At 41.3% G+C, this 15,982-nt stretch overlaps 1 protein-coding gene across 2 annotated transcripts in view; it reads right to left on the bottom strand.

The window, feature by feature from the left end:
- Positions 1 to 2,162: 2,162 nt before the first annotated feature.
- Positions 2,163 to 15,982, bottom strand: part of LOC126485096 (uncharacterized) — a 39,074-nt gene continuing 25,254 nt past the window's right edge. For both annotated transcript variants that reach the window (XM_050108713.1, XM_050108714.1), the window contains one exon: positions 2,163 to 2,370. In XM_050108713.1, the coding sequence (XP_049964670.1) occupies positions 2,257 to 2,370 (114 nt within the window). In that variant the 3' untranslated portion in view covers positions 2,163 to 2,256. The remainder of the gene's footprint in view (positions 2,371 to 15,982) is intronic.

Genomic DNA, 15,982 nt, shown 5'->3' on the forward strand with positions numbered 1-15,982 from the left:
GATCATGGAGCACTATATTTGGTTTTTGCACTAATTCTACGTTGATGTAAGAATATGGATTGTACAAGAATGTGGTGTTGACGTATCAAGCTGTCCACCGCCTTGAACGATGGAGGTGTTATTATGGTCCTACTGTTTGGTGTACCTAATGTACTACCAAAATGATAACATACAATATTAATACAACATTTCAGTGTCTTGGCTACACTGATAAATACTTCAGGGAAGAGAACTTTAGATTATCTCACTTGATGTTGTGCTTCTGTAGAAAGATATGGACTTTCAGTGCAGCTACATGCAACCTACTATGGTACAACCATGATGCTATCCTTCCCATCCTTTCCTAGTTCTTGTAAAAATGATAAAGACTTTTATGGTGCATGTGCACTTATTTCATTTCTCAATTTGTTTAAATTCTTGTAAAATGGTAAAGACTTACTCAGTGTGTGTGCACTTTATTTCATTTCTCAATATATTTAAATTCTTGTCAAATGCCAAAGACTTTTACAGTGCATGTGCACTTCATTTCATTTGTTAATATGATCAGTTCTCCTAAATATGCTTAAGACTTATACAGTGTGCATGGACTTTATGTCATATGTGAATATATTTTGTACACGTTGTGTATACACTTTGTCATTTCTTAATATGTTCTGCACTCAGTGTGTGTGCACTCTATTTCATTTCTTAATATCTTCTGTTCTTATATTATTCATGAGTAATGTTATATATATATATATATATACTCTCTGACTGTAGGCTTTGTAAAGTACATAGATTATAGAAAAATTTGTTGCTCATGGCAAGTCCAATTGACTCACTATCAGTGTCAATTTTTGCCTCCTCCCCCGCCTCCCCACCCCAGTGGAGGGTTATATGTAAGAGGTCTATGACTAAGGAATTTATTGCTAGCGCACTCGAGCAGATGTAATTTCGATGGATTGCTTACACGCTGGCTGCGATATGTAAGCTATAAGAGAATCTCAGATCAGAGAGCAATGTTGTCAGCAGTAGGAACTCTGTAGTAGCAGCAGTAAGTAGTAGCGAGGAGTCTGGTGTATCGAGTTGGCTGGGCTGGTCCTGGGGAGCGATGGCGGAGCCTGAGCGTTGTATTATAAGGTAAAAGCAGCCTCGCGCATATGTAGTATTTTTATATCAAGTCCCATGTAAATGTTTTTAAAAAGAAATGTCTTAATAATAATCTTTCCTATAAAAATTAACTTTTGACAATCATTCATCTCAATTTAAAGAATTTACTAATTTAATCAATCCATGGTCATCCCAATTATAGTAAAGAAAAATCAGTTGTTCTTTTTATACATGACAAATCTATCGGCCAGCATTGCACTGGGCTGTACCAGAAAAATTTGTTATAGGAGCAGATATATATGCGTTATCCGGCGACCTTATTGAGGGAAGAATTTTTAATTTATTCAGTATGATCCTTCAGGGCCATGATGCAGCACTGCTGACAATTTACCAGTTTATATTCACAGTCAGTTAATTATTGAAAGGTTATAAGTGAGCCACAATTTTATTAAGACATTAGTCACATTGTATTATTGGAAGGTTACAGAATTCATTTATTGGGAGGTTACGCTGAATGTGAATCATATAATTATATTTATATTTTTACTGTTGGGAGGTTTCGGAACTTTATCTTTTGGGAGATTACAAGTGATGTGAATAATTGACATCAGTTCCAATTGGTTTGGAAGTTTAGTAATTAAATATCCTTTATGTGATGAACACAATCTCAGTGATAACTACTGGACTGTTTTTCATTCCAAAACACTTTTCATTTCCATTACTTATGTTCATGTCACTTTAAATACTGCAAGACAATTTTGACACAGAGTAAAAAAAAAATCAACATGGACTGAGAACTGAGGATATTAATAAATGAGCTAAAAATGTTGAACTGCTTTTGAAATGGCTTATTTTTTTGATAAATTTTCTGATATCTATGTATTGTCACGTTCTACCTCCACTCGCCCACATCATTTTACCTTCTGTCAAATTCTCTTCTGTGGAATGTCTCCAACAATTCTTCACATATAATGGCAATGCCAAGGCACCACAGTGTATCTGAGAAAATCACACAATCAGAATCAAATATGAATTGCCTTCTTTAATATATTCACACTCAGTGGGAACAATGAACTAGGCAGTCTCACAAAGCTCTGTAATCATCGATGGCTAAAGAACAGAAAAGTAGCAGTAACTATTTCTCCCAATAGTGGGTAAGCTGTGGAGCTAGTCGACAGAATGTTGTATTTCTTTCGTAACTGCCTGCTGTGTTGGACTCTTAGTCGGTTCATACTGCTCCTGTATCAGTACAACCATATAGGAGCTCACCACCTCAGCTACCTGCAAATGAAAGAAATCCACATTATTACAAAAACGTGTAGTGAACACCATGAACAGAAAATTAATGCACTTTCTAACTGGTTGTCTTTGCCCTTTTAAACACTTTCTACTTTTACTGATTTATAGATTAGGTCATTCCTGTTCAGTTATTGTTAGATAACCCAATTTGCTTACAGTCTCTTTCACCTGTCAAGATGCAAATGGGAAATGGTTTGCAATGTCGTCTCAGCATTGTTTGAGGACCTGTAAGATAGTTCGCGTTTCCCATTATTAATTTTTGGGTAGTCCATGACAGAGAAAAATCTCCATATTCTCAGTTTCGTGTCAGGTTTGAATTTCTTAGAGAATTAAAATGTGGGTGCTTCATGTGAACAGTACTGTTTCCAATTATTACTCAATAGATAGGAAACTTCAACTAAAAACATGGTTCAAATGGCTCTGAGCACTATGGGACTTAACATCTGAGGTCATCAGTCCCCTAGAACTTAAACCTAACTAACCTAAGGACATCACACACTTCCGTACCCGAAGCAGGATTCGAACCTGCGACTGTTCCAGACTGAAGCTCCTAGAACTGCTTGGTCACAGTGGCCAGCCAAACATCAACTCAAATAATGCTTTACTTTCAGAATGCGGAAACATCAAAGTATAAATATCATTATTCGATTACTTGATAGCTTGAATCACACTGTAGTTTTCGAGGGCTCAGTTTTCTACATCTCTATTCATTTTTGTTCAGGCAAGAATACAGACATTCATCAGTTCGTTCATTGATATAATCAGGCCTATCATCACCTTTGTAGCCCTTGATTATGAGCTGAAATTGCTCCCATTTGACTAAATAATGCACATTGTATATATATATATATATATATATATATATATGTGTGTGTGTGTGTGTGTGTGTGTGTGTGTGTGTGTGTGTGTGTGTGTGTGTGTGTAATAAAGGAGAGTAAACTTAATCTAATGTCTAAATATTGAGCCTTTATATTACAATTTAAAGCAAGGAACTGGCTTCTTTTTCTGTCATGAGTCTTCTGACTGATTTGACGTGATCCACCACCAATTCCCTTCCTGTGCCAACCTCTTCACCTCAGAGAAGCGCTTGCAACCTAAGTCATCAATTATTTTCTGAATGTACTGCAATCTCTGTTTTCTCTGCAGATCCATATAGTACCATGGAATTTATTCCCTGATGTCTTAACAGATGTCCTACCATCATCTCCCTTCTTATTTTCAGTGTTTTCCACATAGTCCTTTCCTTGCCGATTTTTCAGAGAACGTCCTCATTCCTTACCTTATCAGGCCCTTGATTTCCAGCATTCTTCTGTAGCCACACATCTCAAATACTTCGATTCTCCTCTGATCCGGATTTCACAAAGTCCATGTTTCACTAGAATACAATTCTGGGCCACAGGTGTACATTCTCACATATATAATAGGAATACTAGTAACGCAGTGGATTTAGTAGACACGAAAACGTTCAATAAAATGGTAAACTGTTTTGTAGCGAAGCCAGAGAATGAGCTTCCAAATAGACGAGGAACCAAGTGGACTGAAGAAAGAGAAACAGCTCATGAAGAAACAATGAGAGCCATGTGGAAGATGAGGAAAACGAATCTGTGTGATCCAGGAGGGCGCATGCGCCAATAATAGCTAATGTTGTCATGTGAGTGAACCAGTTCATATATAGATGTTAACATTATTTTCAGACACTCATCCACAGAGGTGACTTGCAAATAAGTAATAAAAGATATTACGTTATATACACACTTCTCTACATTGTAAAATTATTGTTGCAGTAAATAACACTTACAAAATTTCTGAAATTTTTGTTATTATCGTTATTATATTATCACACAAAAGTATGACCATGACTGTTTTGCTTAAGGTAGTATTTTTGGAGTGTCCTCTCACTGATACTGTTCCACATATTCTTTGGCAGAAAGTTTACATTTTAGTATAGAGTGTAATTCACAGCTGATCTTTACCTCCTGTGTCATCGAATGATCATCTGCATTTTTCATAGTACTGTATTATTAATCAATCTGTTGGTCTGCAAGTGTAGGTGCAAATGTCCATATTTCTAAATTTTGGAATTATGGGTGTAATGTATAAGCTTTTCATAATAAATAACACAGTGCCTAATTTACAGCAAATGTTCTCTTTTTTTGTCTCCATTGGGGCTTACATACATAACTGTGTGTGATTGTGTGTGTGTGTGTGTGTGTGTGTGTATGTGTTTGTGTATGTGTGTGTGTGTGTGTATGTGTATGTGTATGTGTGTGTGTCTCCTAAACCACTGGTTCGATTTCAACCTAACTTGATACACAAAATGCAGTGTGGAAAGAAGCACTGTGGGGTAAGAATCATATAGCTCCCATTGGGTGGAGATGACCAGACAAAGGGCAGGAGGGGAGAGCAGGAGGAGGACATGGACAAAGAGATGGAAGAGGAGGAGACAGAGGGGGAGAAAGAGGACAGGGAGAAGAGGAGAAGAAGTAGGTAGAGGGATATTGGGAATGGAGGAGATGGAAAGAGAGAGTAGGGGGTGGAAGTGATGGATAGATACAGGGAGAGGAGATGGGAAAAGAGGTGAAGGAGGAAATGAACAGAGTTGAGGAAGGTGGAGATGAACAGAGAGAGGTGGAGGTGAAAGAGGTTGATAGACACAGGGTGGAGGAGGATATAGAAAGAGAAAGGGGGAGGAGAAGATGGCTAGAGAAAGTGGAGGGAGCAGGAGATGGGCAGAGGGCTGGAGGAGGAGTTAGAGGGAAAGAGGTGGGAGCAGGAGGTAGAGACAAGAGGGAGCAGCAGATGTGTACAACACATGTAACATTTATGTGTGCAAGTGAAGCTGTTGGTAAAAGGCTAGATGTCCAGTTCTGTCTACTGTAATTCCCAAAAATGTTTACAGATGTAACTTTTCCTAGTCTTGTTTAATGGAAAAATACTTGCGGTCTTTATATTCTTTTTTACAGAACAATGTGAGAATTGCGTTTTAATTTATGATTGAATCATCCAGTATATTCATGAAGTGCAGGAACCAACGAAATCGATTTCTCTTAACACCTGCCATTTGGTATAACATACCATTGTGTGAAGTATACTACATAAACCCAGCGTGCAGAGGCTGCAGCCTCTAAAAGACACAGCGCACCAACCTTGTCTGACAGCTCGTCCATCGCTCTCAGTTACTTGAGACAGCGGGTGTCTGCAGTTGATATATCTCACCCAGGGGCGTCGCAGATGTGCTCGTCAGTATTTCTTCAGCAATAGCTCATAGTGGTCACACAGCATCATACATACTGTGTGCAGAAGCACACCACACATCGAAGTTAATGGAAAACATGTCCTGAGGTGAATTCTCATGGGCGACCTTTATAAGCATGTGTCATACATTTTCAAAACAAAAACAAAACTCCAAAGACATAGTCCTACCATCCAAGTCAGTCAATCAAAACATACTCGGTGGCTGAGCTGGCACACCTCAAGTATTGAACGTTGAATCCTGGGAATGAGAGCAATCTCCAGAGTTCTCATCACTGTGTATTTTTTTTTTTTTTATTTTTGGTAGTCCGAACACATATTGTATGATAGTCTTATGGTATATGTGTATAGTTTGTTTTTACACTGGAAGACGCCCCCGCCCCCAACATCGTACGAGTAAACAGTATGTAGCAACAGTGTATTCGTTCAAGTATTGCTCTGTGGTATCCGTTAGACATAGAATATGTGTAACTTGTAATAGCTTCTGACAGCCATGTTATTATAGCGTTTCATAAATTATACTTATGTAAACATCACTTAACAGCACAAGTGGGCTCCTACAATGATGGGGCAAGAGGGTCTTTCGTTAAATATTGGCTTGTAAATTCGTTAAAAATGGGATGTTTTTGAAAGTGGGTAGTTGGAATACTGGGAGCGGCAAAAATTTACCCCCAAACTAGATACGATTGCCACCAAACTGCAAATAGCAATAAACTGTAATAATGAGATTAAGAGAGCTGATAATACTTATGTTTGGCCTTGTCTTTCATTTATTATTCTGTCTGGAAGTGATGATCGTTCTCTGATGCTTCATGATGTTCACAAGCCATCTCACGTCTATGACCGGATGAATTGCGAGAATTATAACAGTTTGTAGGAAATATTATTTCGTTACATATTTATATACATTGTAAATTACAGTAGTTAAGGATAGTTATTATTTTTGCAGTATATCGCAATTTTTGTGCCTTAAATTCGGCCTGAATCACATCCAAACACATGGGCACAGTAATATTTACTGATATTCCATCTGTAAATTGTGGTTTTCACTAGTGGATTGTAGGGGACTTGGGCACTGCATGGATGCATGATTTCTTATATTTTTCTAGATCATTCACATGTGCACTGTGCTCGTACACGTGGCTTACAAAGTCACTGAGCAGTAAGATGACATATGGCTCTCACTACCTCTGTCTTCCAGAACACAATGCACTTTCTACACTACGTAAGGTCCCAATGCTTGAACGATGTAAATAAACGGACGAGTTTCCAGATACTACCCGAAGTGCCACTTTGCTGTACAAATCTATAATGGATACCTCCTTTCAAAGAAGCAGATGTTGATAGGAGTATCAGTGAAACTCATCATACCACATAGACAGTCCCACTCAGACCATGTATAGTGCACTTTAATACAATGTTGAACACACTCGATCATATGACTAGACGACACTTCCTAACTGCACCTATATATATTTACACGTTTTGATTCATTTGCAGTCAAATTATGTGTACTGGTGAACAGTGGTACGCTAGAGCCATTTACTCGTGGCTCAGCAGGTTAGGAAACTCAAATGGCAGCGTTTCCTGACCCTATAATTCAGGCAGTCCTACTGTGGGATGTTGTTCAGACGCTGGAAACTCAAATGCCTGATCTGTTAATTCAGGTAACACATCTGTGTGCTCTTGCTGCTGAAGATAGACTAGTGATGATGCAGCAAATAGATGTATGCTCTGCGATTACACATATGCATTCGAATGCTACTTATGTGATGAAAAAGTATTTATAAAATTACACACATATACTGTGAGAGAGATAGGAGTAGATTAATACTTACATTCGAATGGGATGTCTCCTTATTCTGTCTGAGTAGCAACTGATTTCTGACGACGCTTCGTTATGCTGAACCTTACACAATGGCAAACAGAATATGAGTGTCGAGATTTGCTCACATGACTTAGCGAGAGAAAGAGTTAATAGAGGGGGCATGGGAGAGAAGGATAAATCTAGCTGTCCCCATTTTCCCAGCCAATAGGAAGAATTTCCCACCATTTTAAATCCACATAATGGGTCTATAGATGAAGGAGAGGAAAAATTTATGTCTTCAGCCCTCTTATCCCAGCCAAGAAGACAATAGCCCCCAAACGCTTTGTCCCCCCCCCCCCTCCAATTTTAAGCCTTTTTTTTATTTTCTCGCTATTATTTTCATTCTGCCGCCATTTTCTATTTCATATCATTTTTAAGCTACTGAGCTGGACGAGAGCTATGTTGGGAGGTAGGGGAGAGGTGTGGAGGGGATGAAAGTTGGAAGAGACGGTTGGAAGAAGGGAAGGGGTGACTTTGAATGGTATCACTGAAGATCGAGCAGCAACACACAATAAAACTGAAGAGAGAACATGTGGGTATTGCCACATTCACATAGCTATGGTGGTAGTGTGGTGCAGGAACTGATAAAGTTCACATTTGCCATAAATGTACTTATTCTGCACAAATGAGCAAATGAACGAGTGTCAAAGTTAAAACCTGATTGCAATGTCTGTTAACCAGCGATTGCGATAACAGTGTTTGCACAGCAGTTCCATTCGACCAGCGATCCCAGAGGGCGTACACTCTCTCAGTGATGAATGCGTCTTCCGATCACGTGGGCATGGGAGAATAATACATGCGTATCTGGAATGAAACGAAGTTTCTTTGTGATCACGGACCTGAAAAAGAGAAAGTGAATGGGGAGTCTCAAAGAAAATTCAGTATGTGAAGGTATGGAGCTCGTTTTGAGCACAAACAATGAGGTCCACAGATTGCAGAATACAGGCTCTCGAAAAACGCGTCTGTACTGTATGGTGGCTCAACTCACATGCCTCTTGCCCTTTTTCTGACTTATGCAGTATGCACCACACCTATTGTCCGAATTTTGTCTCTCGGTAAGTACGCACACCAACGGATAGCTGATGTAGTTAGCGTGTGATGGCTGTGGGAAGCTCCAATAGTTGATACAGAACTGGTTGGTCCGTCTTGTTACATTATCTCAAGGTATCCAGAATTCCTTTATCAGGATAGATTGGTCTTTGTAACTATTTGCTCCGATATCGAGAAGGTCTGATGAAGAAGTGGAAGCCATAGTGTTTATTTGATTATTATTAACGCACATTTCCTTCCCATTCCTGTTACGTTACTTTTAAATGTCGGAATAAATGTTTGTTTTGGTTGTGATTCTGTGAGTAGGAAGCTGTAATGCAAAGATTCATGTTTTGTTTGGTTTGGTTTGGTGTCGGTCTGACTCTGTTAGGTAGACTGGCAAAGATAGAACAGTAGTGGGGAAGTATATGGGGGTTGGTAGCAAGTCATCCCCTCCCCTTCAGGAGTGAGCAGAGTGAGCGACAAGGTTACTTAGCCATTTTTCGTCGCTCCGGTTCTGGATGGCTGAGAATATGGAAGAAACCTGTGCTGGCCTCCATCAAGCTGTATTGTAATTTAAGACAAGTTTTAAGTGTATCACAAATTACGTCACTAATCCATTCTTTCCCAGCGTCATCGCAGTTAGGCTTACGTTGCAACTACCTTTTTCAATTTTTTTCCGAGTATAATGGATAGTCAGAACTCAAATTTCTTATGTGAGCTTTGAGAGCTTTGTAATCTTGTTTTAAGATGTTAATCTGGTGGTGCCTTCAGCATCCACATTGGTTTTGAGTTGATTTCTAAGTCACAGAGTGCTTAACTGCTTCGTTTCATTAAATTCCAGAATTTGTAATCTTTTTGTTGGTAGCATGGGCTTCTCCCTATGTACAACCTTCACCCATGTGGTCGTAACTTTGTGACCAAGTGTAATCATTTACTTATTGTACTTTCAGCTTGGGAACTGGGCATGCGAGTAATGTGAAATATTTAACGAATTTTGTGGGTGAATTAGTTGATTCGATTTATTTTTCTTTGTTGGTCTTTGACTCCACGCTGACATTTGTGCAGTACTGTTCGGAGAAATGGCCCCCAGTATCCTACATTCAATTCAGTTAGGTTTTCAGAGTGGAATTATAATATAAAATCCAAGAACGATCACAGGTGGTGAGCAATTTAGAGCCACTGATTTCCGAGATCCAACGGATCCCACGTGGACTTGGCTGCACAACCTATGAGCTAACAATCGTTCTTGCGGGAACACAGTCAGAATTGCATGCATTTCGTATGAAGATTTGATACTGTCCAAGAACAATCAAAGATGATGAGTAAATTTCTTTGCAATAACAAGATGTTAATGAAATGTTGTGGCTGGTTCGTCATTGCATACGACAGTCCTTGTGGAAATTCAATGACGGTCTTGCGATTGTTCTTGTGGCGAATATGATGGGAAATATTTCATTTTTGGATATTAACTCTGCATTTGTGTCTGCTTGCGTTTTGACCATACCCCCCCACCCCCCTCCAGTATAAGATCGCGTCCAAGTTTGCTATGTTGTTCCCGTCAAAATCACAGGAGGAGCGAAAAATTTGTTCTGAATAGATTTCGTTATAAGAGCAGAGACCATGTGTGGCATGAGTATGAGAGTGTCGTTTGAGAAATGTTATCCGAAGAGGAACGTAACATTCCGTTGCTTCCCATGCACATCACTGAATTAACAGAACATTTAGATTAAAGGGAGTGTGCATCACTTCTCTGTAGCTTAATGAACGTTAATTCGTGCAGATTTGAGAAGAGGGGCATGTGACCCAATAAATGTTATATTTACATGACAATTTTATGTGTATACAACAGTCATTCCACCCCCCGTTCCCCCCGTCCCCCACTCCCGGCCCATACCCACTAAATGTTTTCCTGAAATGAGCCGTTATAATGTAGTAATTTCAAATCTGAAATTAATGAAAGGAAATATCCGATGTGGGATTATAACGTGTCTGACAGAGGTGCAGATTCAATCGGTTAACTGGATTCTTTGGTTGCGTGTGTCCCGACCTTTGCTTTATCAGTTGCGAAATAGATTCATTAAATATTCATTAAATGTAATAATCAATTGAACTGTATGATGGGTCCCTTTAATGATTATTTCCCAAGAACTGAATCAAAGAAAGTAGCGACAGTACCAGTATCGATGCAAGTTTAAATCACCAGAGTCGGGCAATAATCCCTTGAGAGAACTGAGACAGAGCAAAATTTAGTCACTCGAATTGTCCACAAGGAATAAAGACATGCAGGAACAATGGTAACCTTGCAACGTTCACGCATTTTTGTGACATGGCTGCCACACAGATCCACCCTTCGAGAGCAGACCTAAGGAACTGAGATAAAGTACTGGTGTCTAACGTGCAGCTGACTTGTGTGGCAGAGGTTAGAGGCTTCATGCACTTTGTTGTGACCTCAGCACCAGCACCATGGTGACGAGCTGGTCTGCGGTGTTTGGGCAGTGGCACATGAAGTCTGTGCACCTGTTCAACCAGGCGCGTGGTGGGAGTGTCCTTGTGCTGCTGACTAATGACAGCAGCGGTAGGCAGCCCTGACTGTGATCTGTCCATCGTAACGTGTGGTTGGCATAAAGGCTGTGTCGCATGAAAAGTGACAAAGTAAAGCGCTCATTATTTGCTGAGATCAAATTTCACTGACATACTCGATCATGGAAGTAGGGCACGGGGTTCAATCTAGCCTGGACGCTCCAGTGCACAGACACTACACAAACTGTCTGCACTCATTTGAATATGGTGCCATCGCTACTTGAAAACAGATCTAGCTACTGGGACAGACAAGCCCAGCGGTGTGGAGGATGATGTCTGGAACTCGACAGAAAAGAACATAGAAAACTGGTGCAAAAGTTAATCTGGCCACAACATCCGCTGGTCATGTGGGGAGTGATTGTAACTTGTTCAGCGGTTGGGGAGTGCGACATTGTTATCATACAGCACAGGCGTTTGAAATGGACATGGGGACTGACGTGTGATGTAGTCTGCTGGCAGCTGTGGTGAGGGTGACCCAGTCATCTGTGCTGGGTGTGGCCTGGATGGTTGTGTCAGGCAGCCAAAGTAGTGCCTGTACTATGCCAGTGTGTAATGTGATGTGAGTATAGCGCTGTAGATCGGCATGCACGAATACACCGCCAGTGCTGTGCCCCATCAATGCATGCAGTCAGAGGCAGGCCATGTGGGAAAGTGGACATTCTGACAGTGGTCTGGACAAGACATCGTCAGGTGAGGGTACCACCATAAAGTCACCAGAGATGGTGAGAGATTATCTGTAGATAAGGTCGGCAGGTGAAGCGCCGGTTTCTTCTTTTGGTGTTCCTTACAGGCCGGGAATTACTGGCAGGAAAGTCCCCAATTAGGTGAAGGCGTGCTAAATAAGTGATGCTCTGACTTTTTGATGGAGTCGCTCGACCATACCACTACACGCTAGGCGGTATCTGGTTATTCTGTATAGCTGCATGCTACACAGTCGAGCAATGTGTGTGAACAGCATGCAGACAAAATGGCAGCTGCATCCATTGTGATGTGACTGGGGCAGCAGAAGTGTGCCACTCAGGTGTCAATGAAAGTGGTGGAGACAGGTTTGGATGTGACCAGTATGGGTGTTACCTCCAGCCAGCGAGTAGAGTGGTTCATCATTGTCAGCAGATTACACTTGCCTTGGGGCAGACGGAATGGGTCTATGATGTCCACATGGACATCTTGCATTGGAAAAGCCGTCGATGTGTAGATTATTTTGACGCCCTGGCATGCAGGTCAAGTGCATACCCATTTACAGCTGTCTTTCCGTAGTCCTGGCCAGACAAAATGCGAGGCCACAAGCTCCACGATGAAGTTTATGCCAGGGCATGACAATCTGGGGACAAGACAGAAAGCATTATGTTGGTATTTCTCTGGCAGAAATGGACAGTGTATGCCTTTTGAAACATCGCACCAAATCTTGCAAACAGCGCCAGGAATGGGCACTAGTTTGAGTCATGGTCACTGGAGGTTCCGTTACGGAGTCTGTCCACTTGTTTGTTACTCTCGTGATCTTGGGCAACGTCCTCAAAGTTCACAGGAGGTGAGACAATGGCACAAGTGTGGGACAAGCAGTCGGCGTTGAATTGTCAGTTCTGGAAATATGGAGGGTTAATGGGGAGAACTGCGACACAAACTTCAAAATCCAAAATTGGTATTGCTTTTCCAAAATGCGTGACATAGGACTTGTGATCGATGTAAATCACAAAAGGACTGGCTTCTACACATGAGCACTGTCTCAAACACCACAAACCAAGTGGCTGTCATCTATTGCCGATATGTTCCAGAAGCACTGGACAGTCAGGCTAGCAGCCACGACAAAAGCCAGTTCAGTGTCATGCATTGGGTATGTGAGCAGTGTTGCTTCTGGCAGGTTCCATTTAGACTCAAAGCTTCTCTCCATTGCCTCTGTCCAGATAATGAGAGACTTCCCCTGCGAGGTGTGGCTGTTTAGCACTGCATTCAGAGGTTACAGCACTCTGGCGGGATTAGGCAGATGGCGCCGATGACAATTTAACTGCCTGAGGTAGTGGCATAAGTCATCATGTGTCTCTGAGTGTGGCATGTTCAATATCGCCTGTATCTTGTCCAGTAGTAACTTGAATCCGCTAGGGTAAAGCCGTAAAAACTCAATATCTCTGACCCAAAATATACTTTTCGTTCGGTTAATTCTAATGCCAGCCTCACTCAGGCATCAAAAAGGTAGTGGGTGGTGGAGTTCAGGAAACTTCAGATAGAACAGGATATCGGCAAGAAATGCAAAATAACGTAGTAAGCCGTCATGTAGTCAGTTTTTCTAAATATAACTGAGCCCGTCAAGGCTTGGCTAAAATCCTGTAGTTACTGGGCACCAGCCCAGTCATAGTCGCCATGAATTGTCTTTCTTGGACCTAAGTGCAAGGTAGAGGGTCATAGCCTCCTTGGTGGTCGAACAATTACCTTGTCACAGCATGGTCCCAACTCAGCCTTTACTACAAATAAATCGTTTGGGTGCCAGTCGACAAGACGGCATGAGTTGGGTAGGTCAGAGGTAGTCACAATGTGTTATACTGTCGAATGTCTGACGACCCTCAGTGTACAAGTTAGGCTAGTGAGCTCCAGAAATTTGTCCAGTATGTCTGCGTATGCTCCAGAGGACTTCTCTGAAATAAAGTTGAAAAAATGGCCTACTTTTGCTACTCCATTATCTTCAAATTCATGTTGATATTATAAACTGTTTGGTATTTGCAACAACAGCTGGCAGTTTATTGTGGTCGAGGAGATCCACACCCATGACTGGCTGACTGACATGAGCCACAGTGAATGTTAACACAAATGTGTTGCGAAGTGCAAGGTTAACTTTCAAGTTGTGCTGAGTCTGTACTCGCAAGTATAGACACTTCATGTAGTCTCCATGCCTCCATTGTGCAAAGGCCACAAGGCCGGATCAAGCCCCATGCTGTGCTTCTGTGACAGATGATGTCAGAGAACTTTGCAACTTCTTAATGCTTTATTTCATTACATTTACTATCAGCGTTTTCCAAGGTGATAGCTTTATATGTGACTCACAGCCTTTAGGCCAGCCACATCTTACTATGAACAGTTTGCAGTCAGTGCTGCCTGCCACTGCTGTCACTAGCCAGCAGAACAAAGACATGCCAACCAAATGCCAGGCCGAACCTACATACTGACGTCACATGCCACAGCCCAATCACCACTGACCAGCACCATGCATCATGCTAATGCCATGTTCCAATCAGTCTTATTAAACACAAACTTCTGCCACACAAACCAGCCACAGGCTGGACAGAAGTGCTTTCTCATAGCTCCTGAGCTCTGCTTTCCAACTGAGGGGGGAGGGGTGTGAGAAATCTGTGTAGCAGCTGTGCAAGAAAACAGGCCAGAGCTACTCACAGCCAGTACATAAAATACATGTTTGCTATAAATTTAATTATTCCAAACAAATGATTAAGTGAAAAAATGACAAAAATGGTATCTGACTGCAATGTCTATTAACCATCGATAACAATAAAGGTGTTTGCACAACAATTTCACCCAAATGTTGATCACAGAAGGTGTACGCTCTTCAGTGATTGATTGCAGGAGAACAATGGACGTCCTTTTGGTATAAAACGAACTTTCTTTCCAACCACAGGGCACTGTGTACTCCAAGGGCTTTTCAAAGAGGAAGCAAACAGGGGGCACCAAACAAAATTCTGTACATGTAAGTGAGAAGCTCATATTACACTCAACCTGCATGGTCCACAAATTGCAGGAAATGGATCCTGCGTCTGTGCTGTACTGTGGTTCAACTGCCACTGCTCTTGCTTTTTGCTGATCCACGCCATGTGTGCCATATGTTCTCAGAACCGGTAAGTAGGGGCGCCGATGGGTAGCTGATGCAGCTAGCTTTTGGCAGCTGTGAGCAGCTCTGGTCCGTACACGCTTTTTTGCGGCACAGCTCATACAGCATGTCTCTAGTGCTACCCAGGCAAGAAGCCCTGAGAGAATCTTGTTTCCTCAGCAGTTGGTGAATATTTGTTTTCCTCTGTGAGTAATTCGATTGTAGTTTTCATCTTTCTGATTTACATCATCATCTACATCTTCATCTATATTTGGCAAACCCCCTTTTGTGTTTCATTCGCAAATGGTGTGTTGATGAACGTCTGTAAGACCTGTGATTTTTTTCGTAGTGATTACTCGCGAGACGTGCGAGGGAGGAAGTATCATGATGCCGAACTCTTCTTTCTATGTATGCTCTCGGATACTTTTTACAGTAAGCTTTTCCGTGATATACCACTCCTCTCGTGTAGTGACTGCTACTGGAAATTGTTGAGCATCTCAGTAATGCTCTCCCAAACCAGTGATGAAATGTATCCCTCTTCAAATGGCTCTGAGCACTATGGGACTCAACTGCTGAGGTCATTAGTCCCCTAGAACTTAGAACTACTTAAACCTAACTAACCTAAGGACAGCACACAACACCCAGCCATCACGAGGCAGAGAAAATACCCCTCTTCACTGGACCTTGCCTTACTCATCTACAGAACTTACTTGGTAAGAATCCCAGAGTGATGAACAACACTCGAGTGTTTTGTAGGCCGCTTCTTTGGTGGATAAATCATACTTCCTTAAAATTCTTTTCCAATTACTACTACAGATTGTTTTCTATGGATATTCTACTTTAGCTCTGTTGCTCCCAGGTATTTTACTGTTGTTAGTGTAGCCAATGACTTTTTATCAACAGCATAATCAAAAACTAATGGATTCCTTGGCCTATTTACGCGCAGCTTGTTACATTTATAAACGTTCAGGGTCAACTATCAGTCCTCGGCCCAATCATTGAGACTGAATTGATTTTCTACAGTTATTTGCAGTGTTTCGATACATTTACTTTCC

This window comes from Schistocerca serialis, chromosome 6, assembly GCF_023864345.2.
Source record: "Schistocerca serialis cubense isolate TAMUIC-IGC-003099 chromosome 6, iqSchSeri2.2, whole genome shotgun sequence".
NCBI lineage: Eukaryota > Metazoa > Arthropoda > Insecta > Orthoptera > Acrididae > Schistocerca > Schistocerca serialis.